We start from the raw sequence: 25,279 nt of genomic DNA on the forward strand, positions 1-25,279 counted from the left end.
ATTGAAATCCACGTTCTCATTCCTTTAATAGAATTACCACTATTAAAAAAGATCACCTTTATCAATATGGATAACCAGGTTTGGGTGCAGTGGTGATTTGGGTAAAAGAGGCGGTCCTCACCAACATAGCACATATCATCATGTAGTCAAGCATCTTAGCGCAGTGGCAGCGCGCCGGGCTCATAACCCGGAGGTCGGTTGATCGAAACAACCAGATGCTATTTCATCTTTTATCGATGATTTTCTTTTGTTACATTTGTCACACTGTGACGCAGTTGGTGTAACTTTTGCTGAAGAAAGGACTCAGTCCTAGGAAGAACTCAGTCCTAGGAGGGACTCAGTCGAAGGAGGGACCTCAGTCCCTAAAGATAAACAAAAAAAAAAAAAATATAATAATCATATAAATATCCCCTCTTATAATTTGACTGAACTTCACTTTTAAAAAAATATCTTTTATTCAAATAAACATCGAGTTCCTCTTTATCAAAACTCTTTATTTTTATTTTATAACTCAAGCAAGTCAAGTCCTTTGAAGTCAAATTAACTTCATCGTATCACTTTTATATTCTCTTATCAAGAAAACTCTTTATTACTTTTTACTGTTTGATCTACAATACAAGATCTGGTGGTCACTTACTACAAGCAAACCAAATTTATTCATTTAAACACAAATCTTTGATCTCAAATTCTTTTAAACTCTAAAGAAAAGTCAAATTTACTTCTAAACTCTTAAGGTCATAACGAGAAAAACGTTAAAATTACATTTGGTGGTCACCACGAGGGAACAAATCAACAAATCAACAAATCACAAACATTATTAACAAGCAATCGGAAAAATCTATCAAATTAAAACAAATCGTCAAGAAAACTATCAAAACTCTACTTCAAGAAATACAAAACATACCAAAAACAAATATATCAAATTTCAAAATGGCCTCATATCCTACAGGACAAATCGCGTTGGCAAATGCTAACAACCAAACTTTTTCTCAAGGTTTTCGCCCAAGGTTAATTGAATTTTATGGCTATGAAGGAGAAGACTTTCGCCATTTTCAAGAAATACTTGATTCTTATCTTGCAATCACTAATACTCTCAGTGATGATAGAAAACTTATCGTGCTCAAATCCCAATTACGACGCGCTGCTAAAATTTACTTTGAAAAAGAAATACTCAAGAGAATCCCTAATGTCACATATGACAAAGCCATTGAATTGCTCAAGCAACACTACATCACACCTGAACTAATTCAAAGTTATGAATTAGAATTTAACGAAATGTTCCAAGGTGAACAAGAACATCCTCAAATATTTTTGGCAAGACTACGAGAAGCAGCTGACCTTGCGAACATTACAAGTGAAGCAGTTATTGAAAGTCGTTTTCGTGTTGGTCTACTTAAAGAAATTAAACAATTCTGCATACAAAGTAGTGCCCATACATTCCAAGAATGGATCAATCATGCTGATGGATGGTGGAATGCCAATCGTCCACGTAAAATAGCCATGGTGGATAACCCTTTTATTCCAAGAAACGTCAACAATGCCCTCATATATCATGATGATAACAGATATACAAAACATCATGGTGCAAACAATCATAACGTAGAGTTAATCGACACAGAAGAAAGACATATTCATGCCGTACCTATCAATGACTTACGAAATAATTTTGGAAATAACTATATGGCTCCCTATTCTGAAATAATCACAGGTCCAAATCAACTAGTCACTATGGAAGTGAAAGGCAGTACAAATAACAATCATTTGTATACACAACCAACGATGAATAGACATAACAATCAATCAGTGCATACCAACTCACAACATGACTTGGTTAACCTTATTCAAGAAACTATACGCAGTGAATTGAATCTACATCAACATTCATCTCAACCTACCAGAAATTATAATCGACGTCCTAGATATGACAACTATAACAATTTTCACAACAATGAATATAACCGAAATGGAAATAACAGTTATAACTACCGAAGCGATAACAGATACAGGAATAATTATGATCATAGTTATGGAAGATATGAATATGACAATCATAATCGTAATCCAAATCAGCCAACTAATAATCATAATAATCAACCCCAGCAAGGCACCTCTCAGCCCCGCTATCAAAATCAGCAATCAAAAAACTAAATGGGTCGGTTGCTTTTGATAATCAAAAGAATGGTCAATCGAACACCCAACATAACAACAAACCCATTAAACAACAAAACCAACAACATAATCTCAATGTCATACTTACCCAAAATGAATACGATAACACATATCAAGCCCAAGATCTTTATGCTGCTATAAGACCTGAACACCCGCCTGAAGTCCTAAGCTCTAAACCTTATTCTAAACCGACAACCAGAGAAAAATGGAAACAACCAAATAGTGCTTCAGTAACTAGGCGTGTAAACAAACGTAATCAAGTCAAGGAAACAAGCAACATGCCCAAACAACCTATACAGGCTACAGGAAGTATGGAAGTAGACTCTGATCTCCCTATTGAAATCAAGCCAAAGCCAATAAAAAGAAAAACGAAGGCCCCACCTATCAGATATGATATTGTATCAGATGTTATGAATCAAAAAGCAGACATATCTGTAGGAGATTTGATGGTAGCTGCTCCCACACTTAGAAGGAAATTAGCAAGTGCATGTAGACCCAAAAGAATACCTGTAACAGAAACATCAAAGGAAACTATGGCGGTAATAGAAGAGGATGACATCCATACCACTGCCGTATATTCAAAAATCAATATCGGAGACAAAACGGTGAAAGTACTTGTTGACTGTGGTGCTGCCAAGACGTGTATGTCAAAATCCCTGGCAGATGCTTTAGGATTAGAAATAGATGCTGCCTCAGAAAGCGTATTTACCTTGGGAAACGGTTCTAAACAGCCTGCTCTAGGAGTAATATAGGATGGTTGTACCTTTGATGCCGTCGGACTTTAAAATTTCCAATTTCCTTATTTGGAAATCGATAATTTTCGGAATATGAGTGACACAATCGGTAGAATATCATAAAATGATGCATGTCGTTGTCCAGAATGGATAAGGTGTCGTCTTTGTATGTAGAGGGTCGCATGTTCGACCCTTGTGTGTGTCATTTTTTTCTGAAAGTTTTAGCAGTCCTTTTTTATGTCTGAGTTCTTGCTTTTTGTGACTTAACTATTTTAAATAAATTTTTTTTTATTTCGCGTTTCCCCCCTGTTTTTTTTTCCCCTTTTTTTTTCTTCCCTTTTTACATCTTTCAAATTAAAGTTAGTATATCATGTCTTTTATCAATATCTCTACCGCAAACTACACCAATCCTGCTGGTATTCATCGTCAAAGACCTGTTACTTCCCCCAACAGCCCTATTGTTATCGTTGATTCTGATGATGAAGTAGAAGAAATGCATTTAGAAACCGAACAAACTTCAGATTTGGATGTAGCAGTTATTTCTATCAATAATGATGATAACGAAGAGTTATTGGAAATAGAAGCTTTCGAAGTTGACGATGAGGCACATAATAGTAATCTTTTGCCGGATAATTGGAGCAGAGGTCAAAATGTTCCCATTATGGCAACCAGAACTTTTTTTTTAACTTTTGGAACTGAAGAAGCGTGCATGCAGTAAGTATAAAAGTATAACAAAGCACACTTGTATACAATATTAATAACTCTTTTTTTTTTTATAAATTAGGTTTTTTATTAACAACGGAATCTATTATGGAAGCAACACAGTGTACCGTTGTAATGGTGATGAAGGAAGCGTCATGTATTTGGAGCAAACAGGAAGTGTTCCACGTTGGAGATGCAATGGAATCATAGTTAATCAGGAAACTGGTGAGAAATGCTGCAATGGACGTCAAGTTGCTGTACGAAATGCTTCCTTTTTTAGTAATCGCAGCTTACCAGCCTATGATGCGCTCTCCATTCTTTACTTTTGGAGCTTGAAAGTACGACGAATGACAATTTCTACCATGGTTGGATGTTCACCAAAGGCAGTACGAGAAACTTTAAAAGATTGGTACCAAGTTTTACAAGAAGATTTACAGCAGAACGACTGCAAAATCGGAGGTTATGATGTGGATGGAAATCCAATCGTGGTAGAAATCGATGAATCAAAGTTTGGTAAAAGAAAATATCATCGAGGACATCGTGTGGAGGGTGTTTGGGTGGTAGGTGGTGTTGAAAAAACACCTGAACGAAAGTGTTTTCTTGTGGTAGTAAATAATAGAAACACTGAAACGATGGATACAATCATTCGAAATTATGTTGCCAATGGTTCCATAGTACATACAGATTGTTGGAGAGCATATGAAAATATGGTAAACCTTGGAATGAACTTGGTACATCGAACTGTCAATCACAGTGTGACATTTCGTGACGGTGATGTCCATACCAACACCATCGAGGGTAAGCTTAAAATTGGAGTGTAGAAGTGTTTATAGGTCTAGTTAATAAAATCTTTTCAGGAACTTGGAATGGAATAAAAATTAATGTAACTCCTGCCCTTAGAACAAAGAAGATGGTACCTTGGTTGCTTATCGAATTTATTTGGCGAAGAAAGCACCACAACGATATCTTTGGTGGTATAATTGATTGTCTTAAAAATGTTAGCTTTGATCGAGCTCAGCGTAATCCAGCATGGTTAACTGAGCTTGCTGCAGAATAATAATAACAATAAAAAAAAATTAAACAAAGCTCAATAAAAATGTCCTCAATAATGTTACGTACAGAGAGCAAGCATTGTTAATATACTTCGACAAAAAATATCCAAAAGCATTACTATAATCAGTTAAATAAAAGAAAAGCCTATACAAAAAAAAGAATGCACAAAGGAATCAATTCAAAAAAAAAATAGCTCCCACATAGACACGCCTGCAGCATCGGAACAAAAATACCGATTACATGTTTCGAATAGGCGACCTCTTCCGTCGGAAGTAGACACTCTAGCCATTCCGGACAGCGACTTGCATAATTCGACTGTATTTTGTTGACGAGCTGATTCATATTCAGAAAATTGTTGATTTCCAAATAAGGAAATTGGAAATTTTAACGTCCGACGGCATCAAAGGTACAATTAACCGAAAATGTTGAAAGAAGAATTATATCCCGTAGCAGTTTCAGCAAAACCATTTGATCGAGTTGCCTTAGATGTGAAACATGTACAAACATCGAGATCAGGACATAGATATATTATTGCAGCTATAGATTATCTTACAAAATACGTAGAGGCGAGACCCTTACGATTTCAAAATGCATCAGAAATAGCATTGTTTGTTTATGAAGACATCATTTGCAGACATGGATGCCCAACAATCATGGTGTCAGATAATGGTAAACCCTTTTTAAGTGAACTCATCCGACAGGTGTGTAGAAATTACAACATAATACACAAAACTACAACACCCTACAACCCACAAAGCAATGGCCTGATAGAACGGTTCAACCGAACACTTGGACAAATACTACAGAGGCGTTCCTATGAAGAAAAGTTAGACTGGGATGCTTATTTACCTGCGACATTGTTTGCCTATAGATCAATCAAGCAAGCTACAACCAAGCATTCCCCTTTTTTCTTAGTTTATGGCTACGAACCCAGAACACCTTTTGACCTAGATCATCACTTGTATGAGAAAAATTCTCTTAAATTTGAAGCAAAGCTGTGGCATAGGACAACACATCAAATACATAACTTGAATCGAATCCGTGAACAAGCTACTCAAGCCATCAAGCAAACTCAAATTGCCCAAAAGAAAGCTATAGAGAAAAAATTATTGGATCAGAGTAAGGAGTTGAAACCTCCATTCAAGATAGGTGAATTAGTATTAGTATTCAAAGACTATATGTCCACCTCCTGGTCAGGAAAACTGCAAGATAAATGGGAAGGTCCATTCATCATACAACATATTTTGGGAAAAGGCACGTATCACATCAAGAGTGCAGACATCCAGGATACTAAATTAAGAAGAGTACATGGAAATCGATTGAAAGCATATTTGCTTCCCAAGACACAATGGATCATGGAGAATGAGCGAATTCTTGTACACCAAATGGATACTGAAACGCAAGAACTTCTTCATTAAAGTCACACACAAAAGCATATATATACCTCAAAGAAAATCAAAAAAAAAATTTATATCAAATATTTTAAAACAATGAGCAACATGCAAGAAGTACAAGAAAACTCTGCTGCCAATACTCAAGGACCCGTCTACTTGGACACTGTTGAGGACTATGTCAAGAAGCAATACATTGAACAAGGAATCGAGGCTGCCTGCCAAGCTTTAGACAATTTCTTGATCTTCTACGAGAACCAATACAAAAATTATAACTACCAAGTCGATGGACAAATAGTAAGCAAGTACGAGTTTATCACAAATACTATGGCTCGAATTGAATCTGAAATCATGGAACAGCAAGAAGCAAGCATGAATGATGATGAAGAAAATGAACAAGAGAACAATGAAGTTATCTTGGATGAGCCTTTGATTCAAAACAACCAGAGCATTACCGACGATTCATGGTTCTATGAATTATGTATGTCCGAGTATTATGAACAGTATCGTTCATTATTGGAACAGCAAGCAATGATTAATCGTCAAAAAGAAATTGTGGCTAAAAGCTTTGCACAAAATGTAACTGAATGGGCACACTTGAAATTCAAAAGACCTGGAAACAACCAGCGTGACATTTATTTATATGAAACAGCAAAGTATAATCAACTCAAGACTATTCTTCCAAATTGCACCGTCTACCGTACTCTTGTCACCAAAATGAAAAATCACGATCAATGGGGTCAGTTGATGTCTCAAACCGAGGTCGGTTCTTCTCTAAGTGGGGGGATCTGTGAGCGTATAGAAGAGGAAGAGAACTTTTGCTGAGAGAGAGGGGACTCAGTCCTAGGAAGGACGTCAGTCCTAGGAGGGACTCAGTCGAATGTGTAGGGACCTCAGTCGAAGGAGGGACTGAGGTCCCTAAAGATAAACAAAAAAAAAATATAATAATCATATAAATATCCCCTCTTATAATTTGACTGAACTTCACTTTTAAAAAAATATCTTTTATTCAAATAAACATCGAGTTCCTCTTTATCAAAACTCTTTATTTTTATTTTATAACTCAAGCAAGTCAAGTCCTTTGAAGTCAAATTAACTTCATCGTATCACTGTTATATTCTCTTATCAAGAAAACTCTTTATTACTTTTTACTGTTTGATCTACAATACAAGATCTGGTGGTCACTTACTACAAGCAAACCAAATTTATTCATTTAAACACAAATCTTTGATCTCAAATTCTTTTAAACTCTAAAGAAAAGTCAAATTTACTTCTAAACTCTTAAGGCCATAACGAGAAAAACGTTAAAATTACAGTAGGAGGGACCTCAGTCCCTGAAGATAAACCAAAAAAAAAAAAATCAAAAATAGAAAAACACAAAAAATAATAATCATATAAATATCCCCTCTTATAATTTTACTAAACTTCACTTGAAAAATATCTTTTATTGAAATAAACATCGAGTTCCTCTTTATTAAAACTCTTTGATCTTTACTTTATAACTCAAGCAAGTCAAGTCCTTTGAAGTCAAATTATCTTCATCGTATCACTTTTATATTCTCTTATCAAGAAAACTCTTTATTACTCTTTACTGTTTGATCTACAATACAAGATCTGGTGGTCACTTACTACAAGCAAACCAAATTTATTCATTTAAACACAAATCTTTGATCTCAAATTCTTTTACACTCTAAAGAAAAGTCAAATTTACTTCTAAACTCTTAAGGCCATTACAACAAAAACGTTAAAGTTACAACACTTTTCATTCTACTGTTGCACGAACGAGAATTTAGTCCCCGATGTTGAAAGATATACAGTCAAGTTTTTTTTAGTACCACGCCAGTTAGAAAATGAACTTTTGCGTAACAACCTATTCGAAAACGGAGTATCAACTCTTTTGCTTGAAAACCAAAAACAACATAAAATTATAAAAACCAAAAACATATAAATACCCTTATATCTTATCCCTATTTTTTACTTCACTTCACTTCACTTCACTTTACTTTTGAATTTTATATTCTTTTTATATTTTCTTTATTTTATAAAACAATAAATCCATCAAGCGTTCAATTGAAACCCTTTGGTCTGTGTTCTATTTTAAATACTGAAGTCCCTTGAAGTCAATAATCTTCATTGTAAACCTACAGTAGGTCACAAAACTGCTGCAAGGAATCCATTTTTCTTGGTTTTTGTAGCGCACATCCTGTTACAATGGCACAAACTGCCTCTGTTCCCACATAGTAAATCTTCTACATGTCTTGAAAAATCCGAAAGAGCTTATGCCCTATTGGATAAGTATTGAAGGAAGTATGAGGCGCGCAATTTGAAAATTAGAAAAAATGAAAATTTGAACGGAATGAACTTATTTATTAATATTTAGTTGGTCCTACTTTTCTATTAATAATCTCTTGAGTTCTTTCCGGAATGTTATCTACATGTCCTTGGCAAAGATCTTTATGGAAGTCATTTCATATTTCATCAACTCGTTCCCAAAACACATCCATGTTCTTTGCTCTATATTCGTAATAGTTGAATTTCAACTTCAATTGATGTCCTACGTGCTCGATTGAATTTAAGTCGGGGATCTAAGCTGGCCAATAGTTAACATAGCTCTCTTGGTGACTACATAACTAGGCTATTGTAGATTATGCCTTGTGTTTTGGGTCATTGTCATGCTAAAAGTAAATGTTGGACCAGTCGAAATTGTAGTACTTCATACTATCACGAAGCTAGTGTTTAAAATATGCTGGTAAACACCCGAGTTCAAGTTTCCATCGTAAATTTAGCAAGCATATCCTGGTCCTTCAGAGATTATACAACCCCAGGGCATCATTTTGCTAGCTCCGTGATTGATTGCAAAATCCAGGTCATGATGTTGAAAAAGGTCACTTGGCCTTTTCCGATAGTGATCATCATCATCAAAGCCCTATACGTTGATCTTGGTTTCATTAAAGTAAACGATTTGTTGTCAGTCAACCATTGCCAAATCCTGATGCTCCTTATTCCATTTTAACTGATGCTACGTATGCACTTTTGTCTGAAATGGCTCCTTTTTTTCTATCAGAAAATGGAACTCCATTGATTTCAGTACGTTAATTTCTGACTGGTATGAGATATCATAGCCAAATCCAACCAGCTCCCGGTACACCTCTTTAGAAGACTTTAGAACCCCTTCCATGACTTTTCTTTTGATTAACCGCTTCGTCACTTTGGAGACTACTGTAGGTCTACCACCTGTGTTTACTGTCCTACTTGAAAACAGCCGTCTAGAGTATCTACTAACAGTTGATTAATGTAATCCAGGCTCCTTGGAAATATCATACATTGATGTGGATGCGGTTAATGCCTGTTTGTGATCGTTTATTTTCTCCTCTGACAGCCGTTTAGGCATGCGATTGACGATAGGGTAAAAAAGAGAAATAATTTAAATAAGGGAATATAAAATTTAAAATAAAGGAATTGTAAGCGCTTTTATATACTGGCATCATTCTAATCATGTCAAGAATGTGAAAAATTATGATAGCAACCGGTTGGGTCGTATTAAAATTCGTCATTTAAAACATATGTGAACAAGTAAAAAATGTCGGATGTTCATAATACTACCTTTAGCGATCTCAAATTCCACCAATAACCATTGCCCATATCCGATAATCGACGAATAAATGCACTTTCTATTGAGGTACAAACAGTCAAGGTTTGAGATAGTTTGGTGCAGTACCCATGGACAACCAGCTGTAAAACCTGAATTTTGCAATTCCTTGCAGCAGTTTTGTGACCTACTGTATTTCTAAACCTCAAGAGTTTAACCTATTCTAACAAGTTTGATCTACTATTAACAAGATCTGGTGGTCACTATCGACAAAACTTACATACTTAAAAACCTAAACCCGCAAACAAGCAATATATTAAAGAAAATTACAATGTAACACTGTAACACAATTGCTACGAAAAAGAACTGTACCACAAGGATTGAATGAATGCAGACAGCTATATCAATACAGTGTAACGAAAATGGCAATGAAGATACACAGAGATTAGCCGAGTCAAGTCAAAAAGATACAAAAAATTAAAAAAATGAAAAAAATGAAAAAAGTTAAAAAGATAAAAAATATTGAAAATATAAAAAAGGTCAAAAAAATAAGAAAAGCTAAAAAGAAAAAAAAATATTATACATATATATATATATATATCCCATCTTTTTGTGAAGAAATTGTCAGTGAGCTTAAATAAATCATATATTTTTACTCAATAATTAACAAACTTTAACAAGAAAGTCCCTGTTCACTTAAACTTTTTACTCTACTTTAACCTTTATCCAGAAACATCGTATTGATCTTATACATAAGATCTGGTGGTCACTACTTATCAAGCATCTGCTCAAATCTTATATAAAACAACAACTTACAGGGCTATCACAACCTTAAAATCAAGCTTTACAAGCAAACTTAACTCAAATTAACTCACTTACAATAAGCCAACCTTTTAAAATAACAACAGTAAGCTGTATGAATACAGACAGTTGTTTGAATCCAGATGGCTATGCAAATTCATACAAAATTTTTACTTCACAAAAAAAACACAAAAACAACAGATAATCAGAAAAACCAAAAAACATATACAGTAGCGGACAAAACTGGTGCACAAAACTTTTTTTCAGCTTTTAACTACCATTACTTGCTCATGGTGATTGCAATAGCTATGAAACTATATTAGAAGGAAGATATACTAGCCGTTGTAATTTACGTGTATTCCTAGCATGACATTGTTAAAACTGAGCAAAGAGCATGCTTTTCATTTATAAAAATCTATATTTTCTAAAAACCGCAAAAGTGGCTAAAATCTAAGACTTTGTATAATCATCTCACCTCTTGATATTATCGAATATTCTTCTTGGCATATGCTAGCAGTATGCGTGTATATCATTTTCAATAAAAGAGCCCAGCTCTTTAACTATTCTTTTCCAAAGATCATCTACCCTTTTTGGTCTAGCGTCGTATCGTCATAGCTTTGCCTTCAATTGCCACCGAGTATGCTTAAGAAGAATTAGGCCGGGATTAGTTGCGACTAATGCCTTAGCACAGAAGCCCTGTTATCAAATATTGAGTTTGTGGCATGCCTTGGCTTGTGCTTTGTGTCATTGTCATGCTGAAACGAGAGATTACGATATTTTAGACCACTATACCCTAGACTTTTGTGGTATGTAGTGAGCGAAATACATGTGTATACCTATGACTTTATTACAGCATAGTATACTTGACACAAATATCCTGATCCTCAATATCTAATACAGCCTTAAAATGTAACAGAGCAGCCAGCATGCTTCATTGTTTGATCACCGTAAAAAAATCGCTAAGGCTGCTCGACTTGCTTTCAATATTAGTGTATACTATCTGCACTCATAACCTTCATGTTTTTTTCATTGCTAAATATGATGGACTTCCAGCCCTCTATAGTATGTGATGGTTTGTCGTGATACCACTTTCATCGCTTTTTCTGGCTTATACAGCTAATGAAAATTTTCGATTCCTTAGTTCCAGACTCAAAATCTAGCTTCCTACAGTGCCTTCTGACTGACAGTTCGCTAATACTGTATCCTAAGGACCTCAAAAAGAGCTGAGCATCAGAAACTGTGCGTAAAGGTCCTTGTCGAAACTTTAGGCGGATGATTGCATTAGTTATTTTGCTGACTACGACCGGTCGACTACCACGGTCACAAGCCTTGATGTTCTTTTCTTCCTTTCTTATCCTGTTGATTGTCCATTTGGAGATTCTTGCTACCCTAAAAAGATCCGCTGCCATACGAACTAAGTGTATTCGAAATCTCAGAGCTTCGCTTTTACAGTTGCTTATTTTCTTAAGCATATAAGGCAAGTACAGTGACCGTCAAAATTGGTCGCATGTTTTCATATTTTGCCTATACAGACTACATTCTACTTCATTTATTGGTGTATTACAATAATATATACAGTGAGTGAAAAAACTCTAAAAACGTAATGATGTTATCAGCGTTTTTGGTTGTTCTGCTCTACCACATTCGTGCATCGTCTTGAAATTTTGCATATATGTAGCACTAAGAATAAAAAATAGTATTATAAATTTTCAATCTCAAATGGTGATTATTCAACCGAAAACAACTGCTAGAAGAAGACCGGTTTATTTTTAGAGTTTTTTCACTTCCATAAATGTCAAATATACAGACCGACAGACAGACTCTGCGGACCTTTAATGACTTATTATGACTCATAAAGGCTCCAAAAGAATAAAAGGAGTCGCTTTTCTCTTTTTTTCTTAATTTTTTCTATTTAATTTTTAAATATCTTAAACACCTCAATCATGCCTAAATCTCTCTCTGCTGACATCAAAAACGATATAAAGTCCGCTATACTTGCTGTAAAAGACTCCATGGAGGTTGCGAACCGCTTTGGGGTTACGTACGCAACAGTTAATAACTATGCGAACAAGTTTTTCCTAAACTGACAGCGTCGACTTGGTGGTAGACCGATGGTTGTGTCCGCTCAGACGAAGAGATTCATCAAACTTCAAGTTGTACAAGGCCAACTCAAGACTGCAAGGGAAGTACATGGCAAGCTCATGGAGCTTGGATATTACATATCATATAAAACCGCTATAAATGTGTTGGAATCGATGAACTTCTTTGCTGCGATTAAGGTCAAAAAGCCTTTTTTAACCGCAAAACACATGAAGAGACGGCTAGCATGGGACAAGAAGCACCAAAACTGGACTACGGATGACTGGCGACGCGTAGTATTCTCTGATAAAACAAAAGTGAACATTTGAGGCTCTGACAGGTGTAAGTGCTATTGGTCAAGACCAGGGGACCCTCTTAAACCTCATCATATTGACGTAACCGTTAAGCATGGGGGCGGTAGTTTGATGATGTGGGGGTGCATGACGTATGAGGGACCCGGATACGTCTGTCAGATATACGATGGAACTATGAACTCGGATCTTTACCAACATATATTGGACACAACACTTCGGGAAACAATGGAGTACTATAATATGGATTGGTCTACTGCGTATTTTCAGCACGATGGTGACCCAAAGCATCGTTCCAAGTCAACCGTCCAATGGTTAAAAGCTAATGGGGTGAACTACATTGACGACTGGCCAGCTCAAAGTCCTGATCTTAATCCTATTGAGCATCTTTGGCATCATTTGAAGTTGAAGCTATCGTTATATGACAAGAAAGCCAAAGGTGTCCATGAATTGTGGGAAAGAGTTGAAAAGGAATGGAACTCCTTTGATAAAGAAGTTTGTAGAAGGTATTTTGACACTATGCCTGCACGTATTAAGGCAGTGATTGATGCCAAAGGTGGATCTACTCGGTGTTAAGTCATCTATAATATAATAAAAGTAAAGGGAAAAAACTCTAAAAATAAGCCCACAACACTTCCATCGCTTTTTCGGACTGTTAAATAACAATCTGAGATTAAAACTTTCATGAGATGTAATAGACAGCACAACAAGTATGTCATAAAGTTTTTGCATGATCTAAGTCGCTGTGTATTCTCACAGAGGCTAAAAACTGAAAAAATATCTGACGTTTTTAGAGTTTTTTCACCCACTGTACATCATTCGAAAGAGCAAACTCTGGACAATCATATGGTAACACAGACATCACCGTAGACCCAATATACTGGTAATAATGGGCCCTCAAAGTCCGACGGTACATGCGACCAATTTTGACGGCGTTTATAAATAACATAATATAGTCACAAAAATGTGGCTTAATAATAAATTTTTTATATTTTTTTCCTCTCTTTCTTCTTTCATCGTAATATCATTTACATGTAAGTGTTTTTTTGTTAAATTGCAGCACGCCATTAAGACATTATACCATTGCAGATCCGACATGCGTGCAATTTCAAATGACAAAGTAAACAGTATCTACTCATTGCTGAGATCCAAGAAGTCAAACAGCTAAGTAGCGAGACAAGTTGGCGTTAGTCGTACCACTGTCCAGAAGCACCGCTCATCTCTTAAGATGAGTGGAAATGTTAATGAAGCTGGTCGGCCATCTCTAATTAGTCATCGCATGGTGAACTACATCCGGAGATTAGTCACCTTAGGAAGAAAAAATAATGCTGTAGAGATCCAAAAAGCTCTAAAAGAAGAATTTGGGATATCTTTAAGTGATAGTACAGTGCGCCGCGTTCTTAAAAAAGCTGGCTTTATAGCATTTGTCAAGCCTCAAAAACCTTTGTTACGTAGCCAAAACATCATGAAACGCCTTCAGTGGGCCAAATCGCACCAACATTGGACTGTGGACGACTGGAAACGAGTCATATTCTCAGATGAGACTAAAGTAAATCGTTTTGCATCCGATGGAAAGGCCTATGCATGGAAACTACCTCATGAGGAATTGAACTCGCGACATGTACAGCAAACCGTCAAGCGTGGGGGTGGTAATATCATGGTCTGGAGCTGCCTTACATGGGAAGGTGTTGGATGGATAGTTGATGTTGGTCATTGTATGAATAGTGAAGGCTATCTTGAGGTCTTAAAAGATGATTTACTCAAGACAATGGAAAGTTATGGCTTGGATTCCTCCAAAGTAGTGTTTCAGCAGGACAACGATCCAAAGCATACATCAAAGATAGTGAAAGAATGGATCAACCAGCAGCCATTTGAAGCATTGGAATGGCCTCCTCAGTCCCCGGATTTAAATCCCATAGAGCATATGTGAGCTCATTTAAAGAGAGAGCTATTTCATAGCTATGAGGCACCACCAACTAGTATGCATGAGCTATGGGAGCGAATAGGTCAAACCTGGTATGCCATTTCTAAAGAAGAATGCCAGAAATACATCGAGAGTATGCCGAAAAGGTGTGCTGCAGTCATTAAAGCAAAAGGTCGTTGGACTAAGTATTGATTTTTTTAAATAAAGTGTGTAAAAATGTTTACTTATAAATGCCGTCAAAATTGGTCGCATGTACCGTCGGACTTTAAGTGCCAATTACTACCAGTATATTGGGTCTACGGTGATGTCTGTGTTACCATATGATTGTCCAGAGTTTGCTCTTTCGAATGATGTATATATTATTGTAATACACCAAGAAATGAAGTAGAAGGTAGTCTGTATAGGCAAAATATGAAAACATGCGACCAATTTTGACGGCCACTGTACTTTGTTATAGTGAATAGGGTAAAAATGAAAGGGGGAATTCAATGGGAAATACAAAATAAGCATGGGTTTATGTATTTTTCAAGAGCTACTAAATCTTACTAATATACTGTAAAATCTGAAAGCAAACGGGAGAGATATGAGGAAAATTGAAGGAAGGCTGGACAAGTACTATATTTTTGGCGAAAATTGAAATATTCAAAAAATCACTAAAAATGACCTTATGCCTGAGGGATGTCCGACACAGTTCCCGTTTACATATCATAACGTATATTTTGGACTGCATTTCAGACGGTATATGTCACAAAAGTCGCAGACATATGGCGGAGATGCAATACTGATTTTCATTTTTGTGCACCAGTTTTGTCCGCTACAGTATATAAAGCAATATGAGTGGTTTATAAAAGAGCAAAAAGACAAATAAAGCATTGATTTGAAAAGTATCATTGGCTGCCGAGCACCATTAGATATCAAATGGATAATAAACAGGAGCCATAACATAACTGATGGAAGTTGCGTCTTGCGAGATCAGTTAACGAATAAATGTACCAGCAGTCTCCTGTCTCTGCCACAAATCTTGTAACTTCTCTTAACCAAAAGATTAACGACGGTTTAAACGATTTGTGGCAGAGACAGGAGGCAGTGCGATCAACAATCAGTTACCCGATGTCACACGATTCTAAGACATTTCGCAAGATTGATAATATATCCGTTAACAAATTTGCACGATTATTTGCAGTGGACCACACTGCACATAATTGTTATCTATGGAGTATGATAGCTGTCAGGTATACTTTAGTTAGTCGGGATTTATAATGAATTATGCAATATTATTGCGGTATGTCCAGTTGAGCTTGTTTACGTTGAATGTTAACTATTGTACCTCGATAACCAAGTATTACTGTTTGACAACGCGCCGCTTCATTCTTTTTTGAACAACGAAGCACAAACAAACGTCTTTCTATTGGGCCTTACATGCTTGTGTTTCTCTTTAATACAACTTCTTTATTGGATTGTTACTTTTCGAAATGCTTCCTTATTCGTCTGTTGCTCTTTAGCAATGCTTCCTTATTGGCTTATTACGTCTATATTTAGCTTTGGATGATTTACATTAGGAAATAAAATAGGCTTAAAATACGGTATTATTGGTTAAAAATGTAGTTTTATTCATTTATTTTGGGGCTTTATTGCCATATTGATTATATATTATTGGCTCATTCCAGTATTACAAAAGGGTGGGGGGAGGAAGGAAAACGAGAAGAAGATCCATGAAAGCGATGAAATAAAAAATTTTATTTAAAAAAATATTGTGGAAAATACACTTACAGTAGGTGGAAAAATGGTCCGGATGTTTTTATAATATTCACAAATATTACTGTATCTTTACCAAATCTCAATCAAATTAAACGAAACAAACATTATTTTGAAGAGAAAACATTATTTTATTTGTAGTAAAAATTTAAAACGTCACACAAAATTTCAAAGAGAGCGACAAAAGATCAAACATTTGAGCAACATCCGGACCATTTTTCCGGGTGCCCCTTAATATCTGTTAGTAGTCCGTATATCCCCCTTTTGCTTGAATAACAGCTTTGATTCTATCCGGCATACTGTCTATATACTTTCTACAATCATCTTTTGTAAAAGTCGCCCATTGTTCTTCAATTCGATCCCATAGTTCATGAACGCCTTTAGCCTTGGTTTCATACGTACTTAATTTGAGCTTCAGGTGATACCAAATGTATTCAATCGGGCTTAGATCTGGGCCCTGAGCAGACCAACTGTAAACAGACTTGCTTTCGAAGTTGTTTTCTTCAAACCAAGCTTTTTTTAACCTTCGACGTATGTTTTGGATAGTTATCCGGTTAATTGTACCTTTGATGCCGTCGGACGTTAAAATTTCCAATTTCCTTATTTGGAAATCAACAATTTTCTGAATATGAATCAGCTCGTCAACAAAATACAGTCGAATTATGCAAGTCGCTGTCCGGAATGGCTAGAGTGTCTACTTCCGACGGAAGAGGTCGCCTATTCGAAACATGTAATCGGTATTTTTGTTCCGATGCTGCAGGCGTGTCTATGTGGGAGCTATTTTTTTTTTGAATTGATTCCTTTGTGCATTCTTTTTTTTGTATAGGCTTTTCTTTTATTTAACTGATTATAGTAATGCTTTTGGATATTTTTTGTCGAAGTATATTAACAATGCTTGCTCTCTGTACGTAACATTATTGAGGACATTTTTATTGAGCTTTGTTTAATTTTTTTTTATTGTTATTATTATTCTGCAGCAAGCTCAGTTAACCATGCTGGATTACGCTGAGCTCGATCAAAGCTAACATTTTTAAGACAATCAATTATACCACCAAAGATATCGTTGTGGTGCTTTCTTCGCCAAATAAATTCGATAAGCAACCAAGGTACCATCTTCTTTGTTCTAAGGGCAGGAGTTACATTAATTTTTATTCCATTCCAAGTTCCTGAAAAGATTTTATTAACTAGACCTATAAACACTTCTACACTCCAATTTTAAGCTTACCCTCGATGGTGTTGGTATGGACATCACCGTCACGAAATGTCACACTGTGATTGACAGTTCGATGTACCAAGTTCATTCCAAGGTTTACCATATTTTCATATGCTCTCCAACAATCTGTATGTACTATGGAACCATTGGCAACATAATTTCGAATGATTGTATCCATCGTTTCAGTGTTTCTATTATTTACTACCACAAGAAAACACTTTCGTTCAGGTGTTTTTTCAACACCACCTACCACCCAAACACCCTCCACACGATGTCCTCGATGATATTTTCTTTTACCAAACTTTGATTCATCGATTTCTACCACGATTGGATTTCCATCCACATCATAACCTCCGATTTTGCAGTCGTTCTGCTGTAAATCTTCTTGTAAAACTTGGTACCAATCTTTTAAAGTTTCTCGTACTGCCTTTGGTGAACATCCAACCATGGTAGAAATTGTCATTCGTCGTACTTTCAAGCTCCAAAAGTAAAGAATGGAGAGCGCATCATAGGCTGGTAAGCTGCGATTACTAAAAAAGGAAGCATTTCGTACAGCAACTTGACGTCCATTGCAGCATTTCTCACCAGTTTCCTGATTAACTATGATTCCATTGCATCTCCAACGTGGAACACTTCCTGTTTGCTCCAAATACATGACGCTTCCTTCATCACCATTACAACGGTACACTGTGTTGCTTCCATAATAGATTCCGTTGTTAATAAAAAACCTAATTTATAAAAAAAAAAAGAGTTATTAATATTGTATACAAGTGTGCTTTGTTATACTTTTATACTTACTGCATGCACGCTTCTTCAGTTCCAAAAGTTAAAAAAAAAGTTCTGGTTGCCATAATGGGAACATTTTGACCTCTGCTCCAATTATCCGGCAAAAGATTACTATTATGTGCCTCATCGTCAACTTCGAAAGCTTCTATTTCCAATAACTCTTCGTTATCATCATTATTGATAGAAATAACTGCTACATCCAAATCTGAAGTTTGTTCGGTTTCTAAATGCATTTCTTCTACTTCATCATCAGAATCAACGATAACAATAGGGCTGTTGGGGGAAGTAACAGGTCTTTGACGATGAATACCAGCAGGATTGGTGTAGTTTGCGGTAGAGATATTGATAAAAGACATGATATACTAACTTTAATTTGAAAGATGTAAAAAGGGAAGAAAAAAAAAGGGGAAAAAAAAACAGGGGGGAAACGCGAAATAAAAAAAAATTTATTTAAAATAGTTAAGTCACAAAAAGCAAGAACTCAGACATAAAAAAGGACTGCTAAAACTTTCAGAAAAAAATGACACACACAAGGGTCGAACATGCGACCCTCTACATACAAAGACGACACCTTATCCATTCTGGACAACGACATGCATCATTTTATGATATTCTACCGATTGTGTCACTCATATTCCGAAAATTATCGATTTCCAAATAAGGAAATTGGAAATTTTAAAGTCCGACGGCATCAAAGGTACAACCATCCTACCAAGGTATACGAACTTGTCGACCAAAGGGAGGGAAGTACCATAGAGGCTTAGTTGGGTTGAACCAGAGGATGATGACGAGGAAGTGGGGTGGTTGAGCACCGCACACTTCAGAGGATTCCATCGATATCCAAGGGACAATGAGTGATCCTCACAGAGCTTGAGCATCTCTTTTACTGACTTTGCCGAGCCAATGACTGCGACATCGTCAGCAAAGAGGAGAGAGTTGACTGGGACCATACCAGCATCAGCAGAACCAGAGGAGGGAACCAAATGAGTAGCAGGAGCAGCAACTTGACGAAGTAAGGAAGGAAGTGTGTTGATGTACACCGAGTACAAGTGAGGACTGAGAACAGAACCTTGTAAGACACCGGTGACAGGAGAAAAAGGAGCGGACGAGTGATTTGACACCAAGACAGACACCGAGACATCATCGAAGAGGTGGACCAAGAGAGGCAGACAGGGAGACGAACCAGCACCAGAGCGAGAGAGAGCATCCCAGATAACACGCCGGTCGACGGTATCGTAGGCCGACTTGATATCCAGGAATGCCACCACAGGGAACCGATGAGAGCGACGGTAATAGGACTGCATCAATTCATGAAGACACAAGGCCTGGTCAAGAGCTGAGCGGCGAGGACGAAAGCCACCTTGAGCCAGATCGAGTGGAGGCGACACCGAGGTGAGCCATGGAGCAAGACTAAGCTCAAGGAGCTTTCGAAACACCGAGGTCAGTGAGATAGGTCTATAATTGGACGGCAGCGAAGGATCACCTTTCTTAAAGATTGGAAAGACCTGGGCATGGCGCCAAAGAGAAGGAACGTAGGACCACTGACAGCACAAGGAGAAGAACCAAGACAGTAAGTGGGACAGGTCAGTACTGATCGGCTTGAGCATCTCGGCCTTGATGTGATCAGTACCAGGAGCTTTACGAGTAGGGAGCTGACCGATGTAAGTGTGGATGGTTAAAGGAGCGAATAAAGAACTTGAAGAACCAGGAGGACCAGAGGGAGACGTACCAAAAGGGGATGAACCAGAAGGAGACGAACCATGGAGACTAAGAGGCAAACCAAGAGAGGATGGAGATGGAGGTGGTGATGGGCGAGTTGAAGGTAGTAGACTGCCATCAAAGACCGAAGCCAAGTGACTAGCCATTACCTCAACTGCCTTAGACGGACCATCAGGATGAGAGAATGACGATGAAGTTAGGTGACGACGTTTGAGCTGCTTGACCTTGGAGATAGCTTTGGTAAAGTCAGACTCAAGAGACTTGCAGAATGACTGCCATGAGAGACGTTTGGCATCGAGGACAGCTTGACGGAAAGAGGTATTTGCTTGTTGATGTTGATGCCACCAATAGACTTTGTCGATGCCAAAGGCACGACGCCATCTACGGTAGCACCGGTTGCGGAAGTCAGCAGCATCTTGTAATTGTTGTGTCCAGTACTTTTTCCAATGGGATGGACGAGGAGGACGATCACCGACAGAAGAGTCAAGAGATCGGTAGATGATTGAGTTGAGCGACGCGTTGAGGTCGTCAATAGGCGGACGTGAAGAAGGAGGGTGTTGAACCAACCTCTTCAGTTGAGAGAGCAAAGGAGCAGCGGATGCACGAAAGGTATCTTGATACAGTTGACATGGATCAGGTTCACCAAGGCGAGACAAGTTCCATAGCCTACGAGGATGTAGAGTAGCATCAGATGTAGCAGATGAAGACTCAGAGGCACTTGACTGAGCAAAAGAGAATGACAGCGTAAGCAGACGATGGTCAGAACCAAGAGACAAGTCTGACGCGATGTCAAGGCGAGGAGACAGCAATGACGCGTTTGTTAAAAACATGTCAATGATGCTACTCATCTCTCGATCATCACGAAACCCGACCCAGGTAGGAATACCATGAGCCAGTGGGCCGTTCAGAACGGTAAGTGAGCGATCAGCAAGCCAGCGAGCCATAGCAGCACCACGAGGAGAGACCAATGCATCACCAGTGAGGTCACCAAGACGAGCATTAAAGTCGCCACAAATAAAAGTATTGGGAAGAGAAGGAATGGAGGAAAGTACATTAATAAATTCAGAGGTAGAAAGAGGAGGAGGAACATACAAACAATGAATGCGATACGGTCCGACCTTCAACGAAAGGGTATACCGATTCGGTGAAGGAAGTTGAGAAACAGGAAAGGGACAAGAAGGAGAGACCAGAGCAGTAACACCCATCGAACCACGGTTGGCCGAAGGTACAGGAACACCATACACATGATACTGCATCCAGTCTGTAGGAAGGAGCGAAGGGGAAAGAAGCCAAGTCTCGGTGATGAAAAGGAGTGTAGAGGAGAGGCAATGAGACAGGACCTCATGGACGGTCGTGGTCCGAAGACCATTCGCGTTCCAAAGGCTTATAGAAAGGTGTTGGACCTCACTCATAATGAGTGTGATCCAGCACTAGCGGCATCAGAGACCAAAGCATCTGACATAACCGTGTCACCACGGAAAGCAGCGCCTGGATCCCGACCACGAGAAGCAGAAAGAGGAGAGGGAAGGGAGGACAGAATCTGACTCAAAGAGTCTTCATCGATCCAGCCCTTAGTAGAAAAGTACTTACCTATGGGACCCACCAGGTGAGCACGGCCAGCACCAAGACGAGAGAGAGCACGGGAGCAGCGAGTGAACTGGAGCTCAGCACATTCATTAGCCTTGTCAGCCAACGAAAGATGCTGGAGCTCAGGATCAGCCAAGTTGACAGGATCCAAAGGATCAAAACCGTCAACCAACGGAACCTTGGCGGCAGAGAGAAGAGAGATCACCTCTTCTTTGTAAAGAACATGGACGAGCAGACCAATAACCTTAGGGCCAGGGAAGCAGATGTCCAAGACACGAGACAGATCAAGACCAAGCAGACGCAGGTTACGTCTGATTTCAGCGCGGGTAAGTTTACGATTGCGATTCAAGTACAAGTACTCGAATCCACGAGGAGCAGAGGGGTCCACTGGTTGGAACGTACGGCTAGCAGCAAGTTTTCTTTTTTTAGTAACTGGCTTAGGACCAGCACGGGCAGCAACAGCACTGTAGGTAGGCACAGAGACAGTGGAAACTTGATTAGAAGGACGATCAAGTGTGGCAGAGGAGGAGACAACATTGGAATCAGTGGCAGTTGACAATTTGTTGGATGCTGATTTCAATTGGGCATGGAGATTAGCAATCTCGGCCTTTAATGTTGCATTTTCATTACGCAATGTTGACAATTCGTTTAAAATGTCGTCGTGAGTTGTAACACGTTCTTGAAGCGTGTTAACAGTGTTGAGAAGGTACTTGAACACATTTGAAATGTCATTTGGGTTTGACATGTCGACATTTGCAATGGCATTTGGCGACATCTGCAAATTAGCAAGGGTGAAATGTTGGGACATGGGTGATGTCTAAAATATTCAAAATAAGAGTTTTCGGGCTGAAAAAAATATATGTTGTAGAGAAAAAAAAGGCGCGTTTTTTGGTATTAAAATGGTGGATGGATGTATCGTATTGGTGTTGTAAATCGAGTTCAAAGATGAGCAAAAATAAATACCTTGTGTAACGGTCGGAAGAGCGAAAGAAAGGTGGTCGCTTAGCTCAGTTGGTTAGAGCGTGGTGCTAATAACGCCAAGGTCGCGAGTTCGACCCTCGTAGTGACCATGTGCTGGATTTTCTTCCTATACCATTTCGTGTAAGTGTCATGTCTTTTGTTTTCTATTTTTTTTTTGCAATGTTGTCGTGTCTGATCACGAATAGATTTTTAAGGTAATGTAGCACAAATGATGAAATTTTAGATCAAGAGAACAATGCTGATCACAAGAATAATTTTGATGTCCAGCGACATTGATGTCGTTCGACATAGATGTCAAACAACACAAACAATAAGCCACGCCAATTTTTATATAAATAAGATGAATATTTTTAAACAAAATATCATGATCCAATCCAATCCAATAAATTCAATAAATCAAATCCTCTTGCGCTTAAAAAGCAATCTTTTCTTTTTATTTTTACTTATTCTTTCTTATCTGATACCCGAGTTATCACAAATCAAGAAAGTTCCCTTTTATTTTTATCGTTTATCAAACAATCTTATTCTTAACCTTATTGATCTAAAAAGATCTGGTGGTCACTACTCAAAGACAATTTACTCTAAAGAACTGATAAACGTTCAATCAAGTTACCTAAACTCAAGTCATTCAAGACTTCAAACCTCAATTTAAACAAATCTACATCACTTTAACACAAGCCAAGTCCCAAGTACTAACAAGTTACAGTAATGTTGTTGTAATGTGACGAAATTATAGATCCTTTTAGTCAAACTGTACCACTTGTGACGAAGCAAATAATAATATTGTGAGAATGGTCTCTTTTTGGACGAAGTACGAAACAACTCCGACATGGATTGTTAAAATAACTTAAGTTATTTTAACAATCATTGTCAAAGAAATAACAATAGCCGCAAAAATAAAAAAAAAAGGTCAAAAAATAAGAAAAGCAAAAAAAAAAAAAAAAAAAAAAGAAGAAAAAAAAAATTATCATATATACAGTGGCCGTCAAAGCTGGTCGCATGTTTTCATATTTTGCCTATACGCACTATCTTCTTCTTCATTTCTTAGTCTATAGCAATGAAATATAGTTCATTCGAAAGAGCAAACTCTGGACAATCATATGGTAACACAGACATTACCGTAGACCCAATGTACTGGTAGTAATTGGCACTTAAAGTCCGACGGTACATGCGACCAGTTTTGACGGCGTTTGTAAGTAACATAATATAGTCACAAAAATGTGGCTTAATTGCAATTTTTTCATATTTTTTTCTTCTCTTTCTTCTTTCATCGTAATATTATTTACATGTAAGTGTTTTTTTGTTAAATTGCAGCACTCCATTAAGACATTATACCATTGCAGATCCGACATGCGTGCAATTTCAAATGACAAAGCAAACAACATCTACTCATTGCTGAGATCCAAGAAGTCAAACAGCAAAATAGCAAAACAAATTGGTGTTAGTCGTACCACTGCTCAGAAGTACCGCTCATCTCTTAAGATGAGTGGAAATGTTGATGAAGGTGGTCGCCCATCTCTAATTAGCCAACGCATGGTGAACTACATCCGGAGATTAGTCACCTTAGGAAGAAAAAATAACGCTATAGAGATCCAAAAAGCTCTAAAAGAAGAATTTGGAATGTCTGTAAGTGACAGTACCGTACGCCGCGTTCTTAAAAAAGCTGGCTTTATAGCGTTTGTCAAGCCTCAAAAACCTTTGCTACGCGGCCAAAACATCGTGAAACGCCTTCAGTGGGCCAAATCGCACCAACATTGGACTGTGGATGACTGGAAACGGATCATATTCTCTGATGAGACTAAAGTAAATCGTTTTGCATCCGACGGAAAGGCTTATGCATGGAAACTACCCCATGAGGAATTGAACTCGCGACATGTACAGCAAACCGTCAAGCATGGAGGCGGCAATATCATGGTCTGGAGCTGCATTACATGGGAAGGAGTTGGGTGGATAGTTGATGTAGGTCATCGTATGAATAGCGAAGGCTACCTTGAGGTCTTAAAAGATGACTTACTCAAGACAATGGAAAGTTATAGCTTGGATTCCTCCAAAATGGTGTTTCAGCAGGACAATGATCCGAAGCATACATCGAAGGTAGTGAAAGAATGGATTGACCAGCAGCCATTTGAAGCATTGGAATGGCCTCCTCAATCACCAGACCTAAATCCCATAGAGCATATGTGGGCTCATTTAAAGAGAGAGCTATTTCATAGCTATGAGACACCACCAAGTAGTATGCATGTGCTATGGGAGCGTATAGGCCAGACCTGGTATGCCATTTCTAAAGAAGAATGCCAGAAATACATCGAAAGTATGCCGAAAAGGTGTGCTGCAGTCATTAGAGCAAAAGGTCTTTGGACTAAATACTGATTTTTTTAAATAAAGTGTGTAAAAATGTTGACTTATAAATGCCGTCAAAACTGGTCGCATGTACCATCGGACTTTAAGTGCCAATTACTACCAGTATACTGGCTCTACTGTGATG

General features: G+C 37.8%; 12 protein-coding genes and 2 non-coding genes across 14 annotated transcripts; 10 read left to right on the top strand and 4 right to left on the bottom strand.

The window, feature by feature from the left end:
* The first annotated feature begins 149 nt into the window (after nucleotides 1–149).
* On the top strand, nucleotides 150–221 carry RO3G_19118. The gene has a single exon. It is a non-coding gene; the product is annotated as a tRNA-Met (tRNA).
* A 709-nt stretch (nucleotides 222–930) lies between these two features.
* On the top strand, nucleotides 931–2,148 carry RO3G_10523 (uncharacterized protein; the record flags this gene model as incomplete). The annotated part of the gene is made up of 1 exon (XM_067665108.1): nucleotides 931–2,148. One exon carries the CDS (start codon nucleotides 931–933, stop codon nucleotides 2,146–2,148), a length of 1,218 nt encoding a protein of 405 aa, XP_067521209.1.
* A 299-nt stretch (nucleotides 2,149–2,447) lies between these two features.
* On the top strand, nucleotides 2,448–2,921 carry RO3G_10524 (uncharacterized protein; the record flags this gene model as incomplete). The annotated part of the gene is made up of 1 exon (XM_067665109.1): nucleotides 2,448–2,921. The coding sequence occupies one exon, from the start codon at nucleotides 2,448–2,450 to the stop codon at nucleotides 2,919–2,921; it is 474 nt and encodes a 157-aa protein (XP_067521210.1).
* Nucleotides 2,922–3,273: 352 nt separating this feature from the next.
* RO3G_10525 (uncharacterized protein) lies at nucleotides 3,274–4,662 on the top strand (the record flags this gene model as incomplete). Its single annotated transcript, XM_067665110.1, has 3 exons — nucleotides 3,274–3,617; nucleotides 3,688–4,403; nucleotides 4,463–4,662. The coding sequence occupies 3 exons, from the start codon at nucleotides 3,274–3,276 to the stop codon at nucleotides 4,660–4,662; spliced, it is 1,260 nt and encodes a 419-aa protein (XP_067521211.1).
* Nucleotides 4,663–6,157: 1,495 nt separating this feature from the next.
* RO3G_10526 (uncharacterized protein) lies at nucleotides 6,158–6,874 on the top strand (the record flags this gene model as incomplete). The annotated part of the gene is made up of 1 exon (XM_067665111.1): nucleotides 6,158–6,874. One exon carries the CDS (start codon nucleotides 6,158–6,160, stop codon nucleotides 6,872–6,874), a length of 717 nt encoding a protein of 238 aa, XP_067521212.1.
* Nucleotides 6,875–8,260: 1,386 nt separating this feature from the next.
* Nucleotides 8,261–9,062, top strand: RO3G_10527 (uncharacterized protein; the record flags this gene model as incomplete). Its single annotated transcript, XM_067665112.1, has 4 exons — nucleotides 8,261–8,289; nucleotides 8,430–8,571; nucleotides 8,694–8,730; nucleotides 8,836–9,062. The coding sequence occupies 4 exons, from the start codon at nucleotides 8,261–8,263 to the stop codon at nucleotides 9,060–9,062; spliced, it is 435 nt and encodes a 144-aa protein (XP_067521213.1).
* A 3,995-nt stretch (nucleotides 9,063–13,057) lies between these two features.
* RO3G_10528 (uncharacterized protein) lies at nucleotides 13,058–13,405 on the top strand (the record flags this gene model as incomplete). The annotated part of the gene is made up of 1 exon (XM_067665113.1): nucleotides 13,058–13,405. The coding sequence occupies one exon, from the start codon at nucleotides 13,058–13,060 to the stop codon at nucleotides 13,403–13,405; it is 348 nt and encodes a 115-aa protein (XP_067521214.1).
* Nucleotides 13,406–14,294: 889 nt separating this feature from the next.
* RO3G_10529 (uncharacterized protein) lies at nucleotides 14,295–14,759 on the top strand (the record flags this gene model as incomplete). The annotated part of the gene is made up of 1 exon (XM_067665114.1): nucleotides 14,295–14,759. One exon carries the CDS (start codon nucleotides 14,295–14,297, stop codon nucleotides 14,757–14,759), a length of 465 nt encoding a protein of 154 aa, XP_067521215.1.
* A 981-nt stretch (nucleotides 14,760–15,740) lies between these two features.
* Nucleotides 15,741–16,302, top strand: RO3G_10530 (uncharacterized protein; the record flags this gene model as incomplete). The annotated part of the gene is made up of 2 exons (XM_067665115.1): nucleotides 15,741–15,985; nucleotides 16,293–16,302. The coding sequence occupies 2 exons, from the start codon at nucleotides 15,741–15,743 to the stop codon at nucleotides 16,300–16,302; spliced, it is 255 nt and encodes an 84-aa protein (XP_067521216.1).
* Nucleotides 16,303–17,474: 1,172 nt separating this feature from the next.
* On the bottom strand, nucleotides 17,475–18,863 carry RO3G_10531 (uncharacterized protein; the record flags this gene model as incomplete). Its single annotated transcript, XM_067665116.1, has 3 exons — nucleotides 17,475–17,674; nucleotides 17,734–18,449; nucleotides 18,520–18,863. The coding sequence occupies 3 exons, from the start codon at nucleotides 18,861–18,863 to the stop codon at nucleotides 17,475–17,477; spliced, it is 1,260 nt and encodes a 419-aa protein (XP_067521217.1).
* Nucleotides 18,864–19,182: 319 nt separating this feature from the next.
* RO3G_10532 (uncharacterized protein) lies at nucleotides 19,183–21,170 on the bottom strand (the record flags this gene model as incomplete). Its single annotated transcript, XM_067665117.1, has 2 exons — nucleotides 19,183–19,215; nucleotides 19,395–21,170. 2 exons carry the CDS (start codon nucleotides 21,168–21,170, stop codon nucleotides 19,183–19,185), a joined length of 1,809 nt encoding a protein of 602 aa, XP_067521218.1.
* A 464-nt stretch (nucleotides 21,171–21,634) lies between these two features.
* RO3G_10533 (uncharacterized protein) lies at nucleotides 21,635–22,621 on the bottom strand (the record flags this gene model as incomplete). Its single annotated transcript, XM_067665118.1, has 1 exon — nucleotides 21,635–22,621. One exon carries the CDS (start codon nucleotides 22,619–22,621, stop codon nucleotides 21,635–21,637), a length of 987 nt encoding a protein of 328 aa, XP_067521219.1.
* A 188-nt stretch (nucleotides 22,622–22,809) lies between these two features.
* Nucleotides 22,810–22,883, top strand: RO3G_19119. The gene has a single exon. It is a non-coding gene; the product is annotated as a tRNA-Ile (tRNA).
* Nucleotides 22,884–24,808: 1,925 nt separating this feature from the next.
* RO3G_10534 (uncharacterized protein) lies at nucleotides 24,809–24,919 on the bottom strand (the record flags this gene model as incomplete). Its single annotated transcript, XM_067665119.1, has 1 exon — nucleotides 24,809–24,919. One exon carries the CDS (start codon nucleotides 24,917–24,919, stop codon nucleotides 24,809–24,811), a length of 111 nt encoding a protein of 36 aa, XP_067521220.1.
* Between the last annotated feature and the right edge of the window lie 360 nt (nucleotides 24,920–25,279).

This window comes from Rhizopus delemar, genomic scaffold (genome assembly GCF_000149305.1).
Source record: "Rhizopus delemar RA 99-880 supercont3.8 genomic scaffold, whole genome shotgun sequence".
In the NCBI taxonomy this organism is placed as follows: domain Eukaryota; kingdom Fungi; phylum Mucoromycota; class Mucoromycetes; order Mucorales; family Rhizopodaceae; genus Rhizopus; species Rhizopus delemar.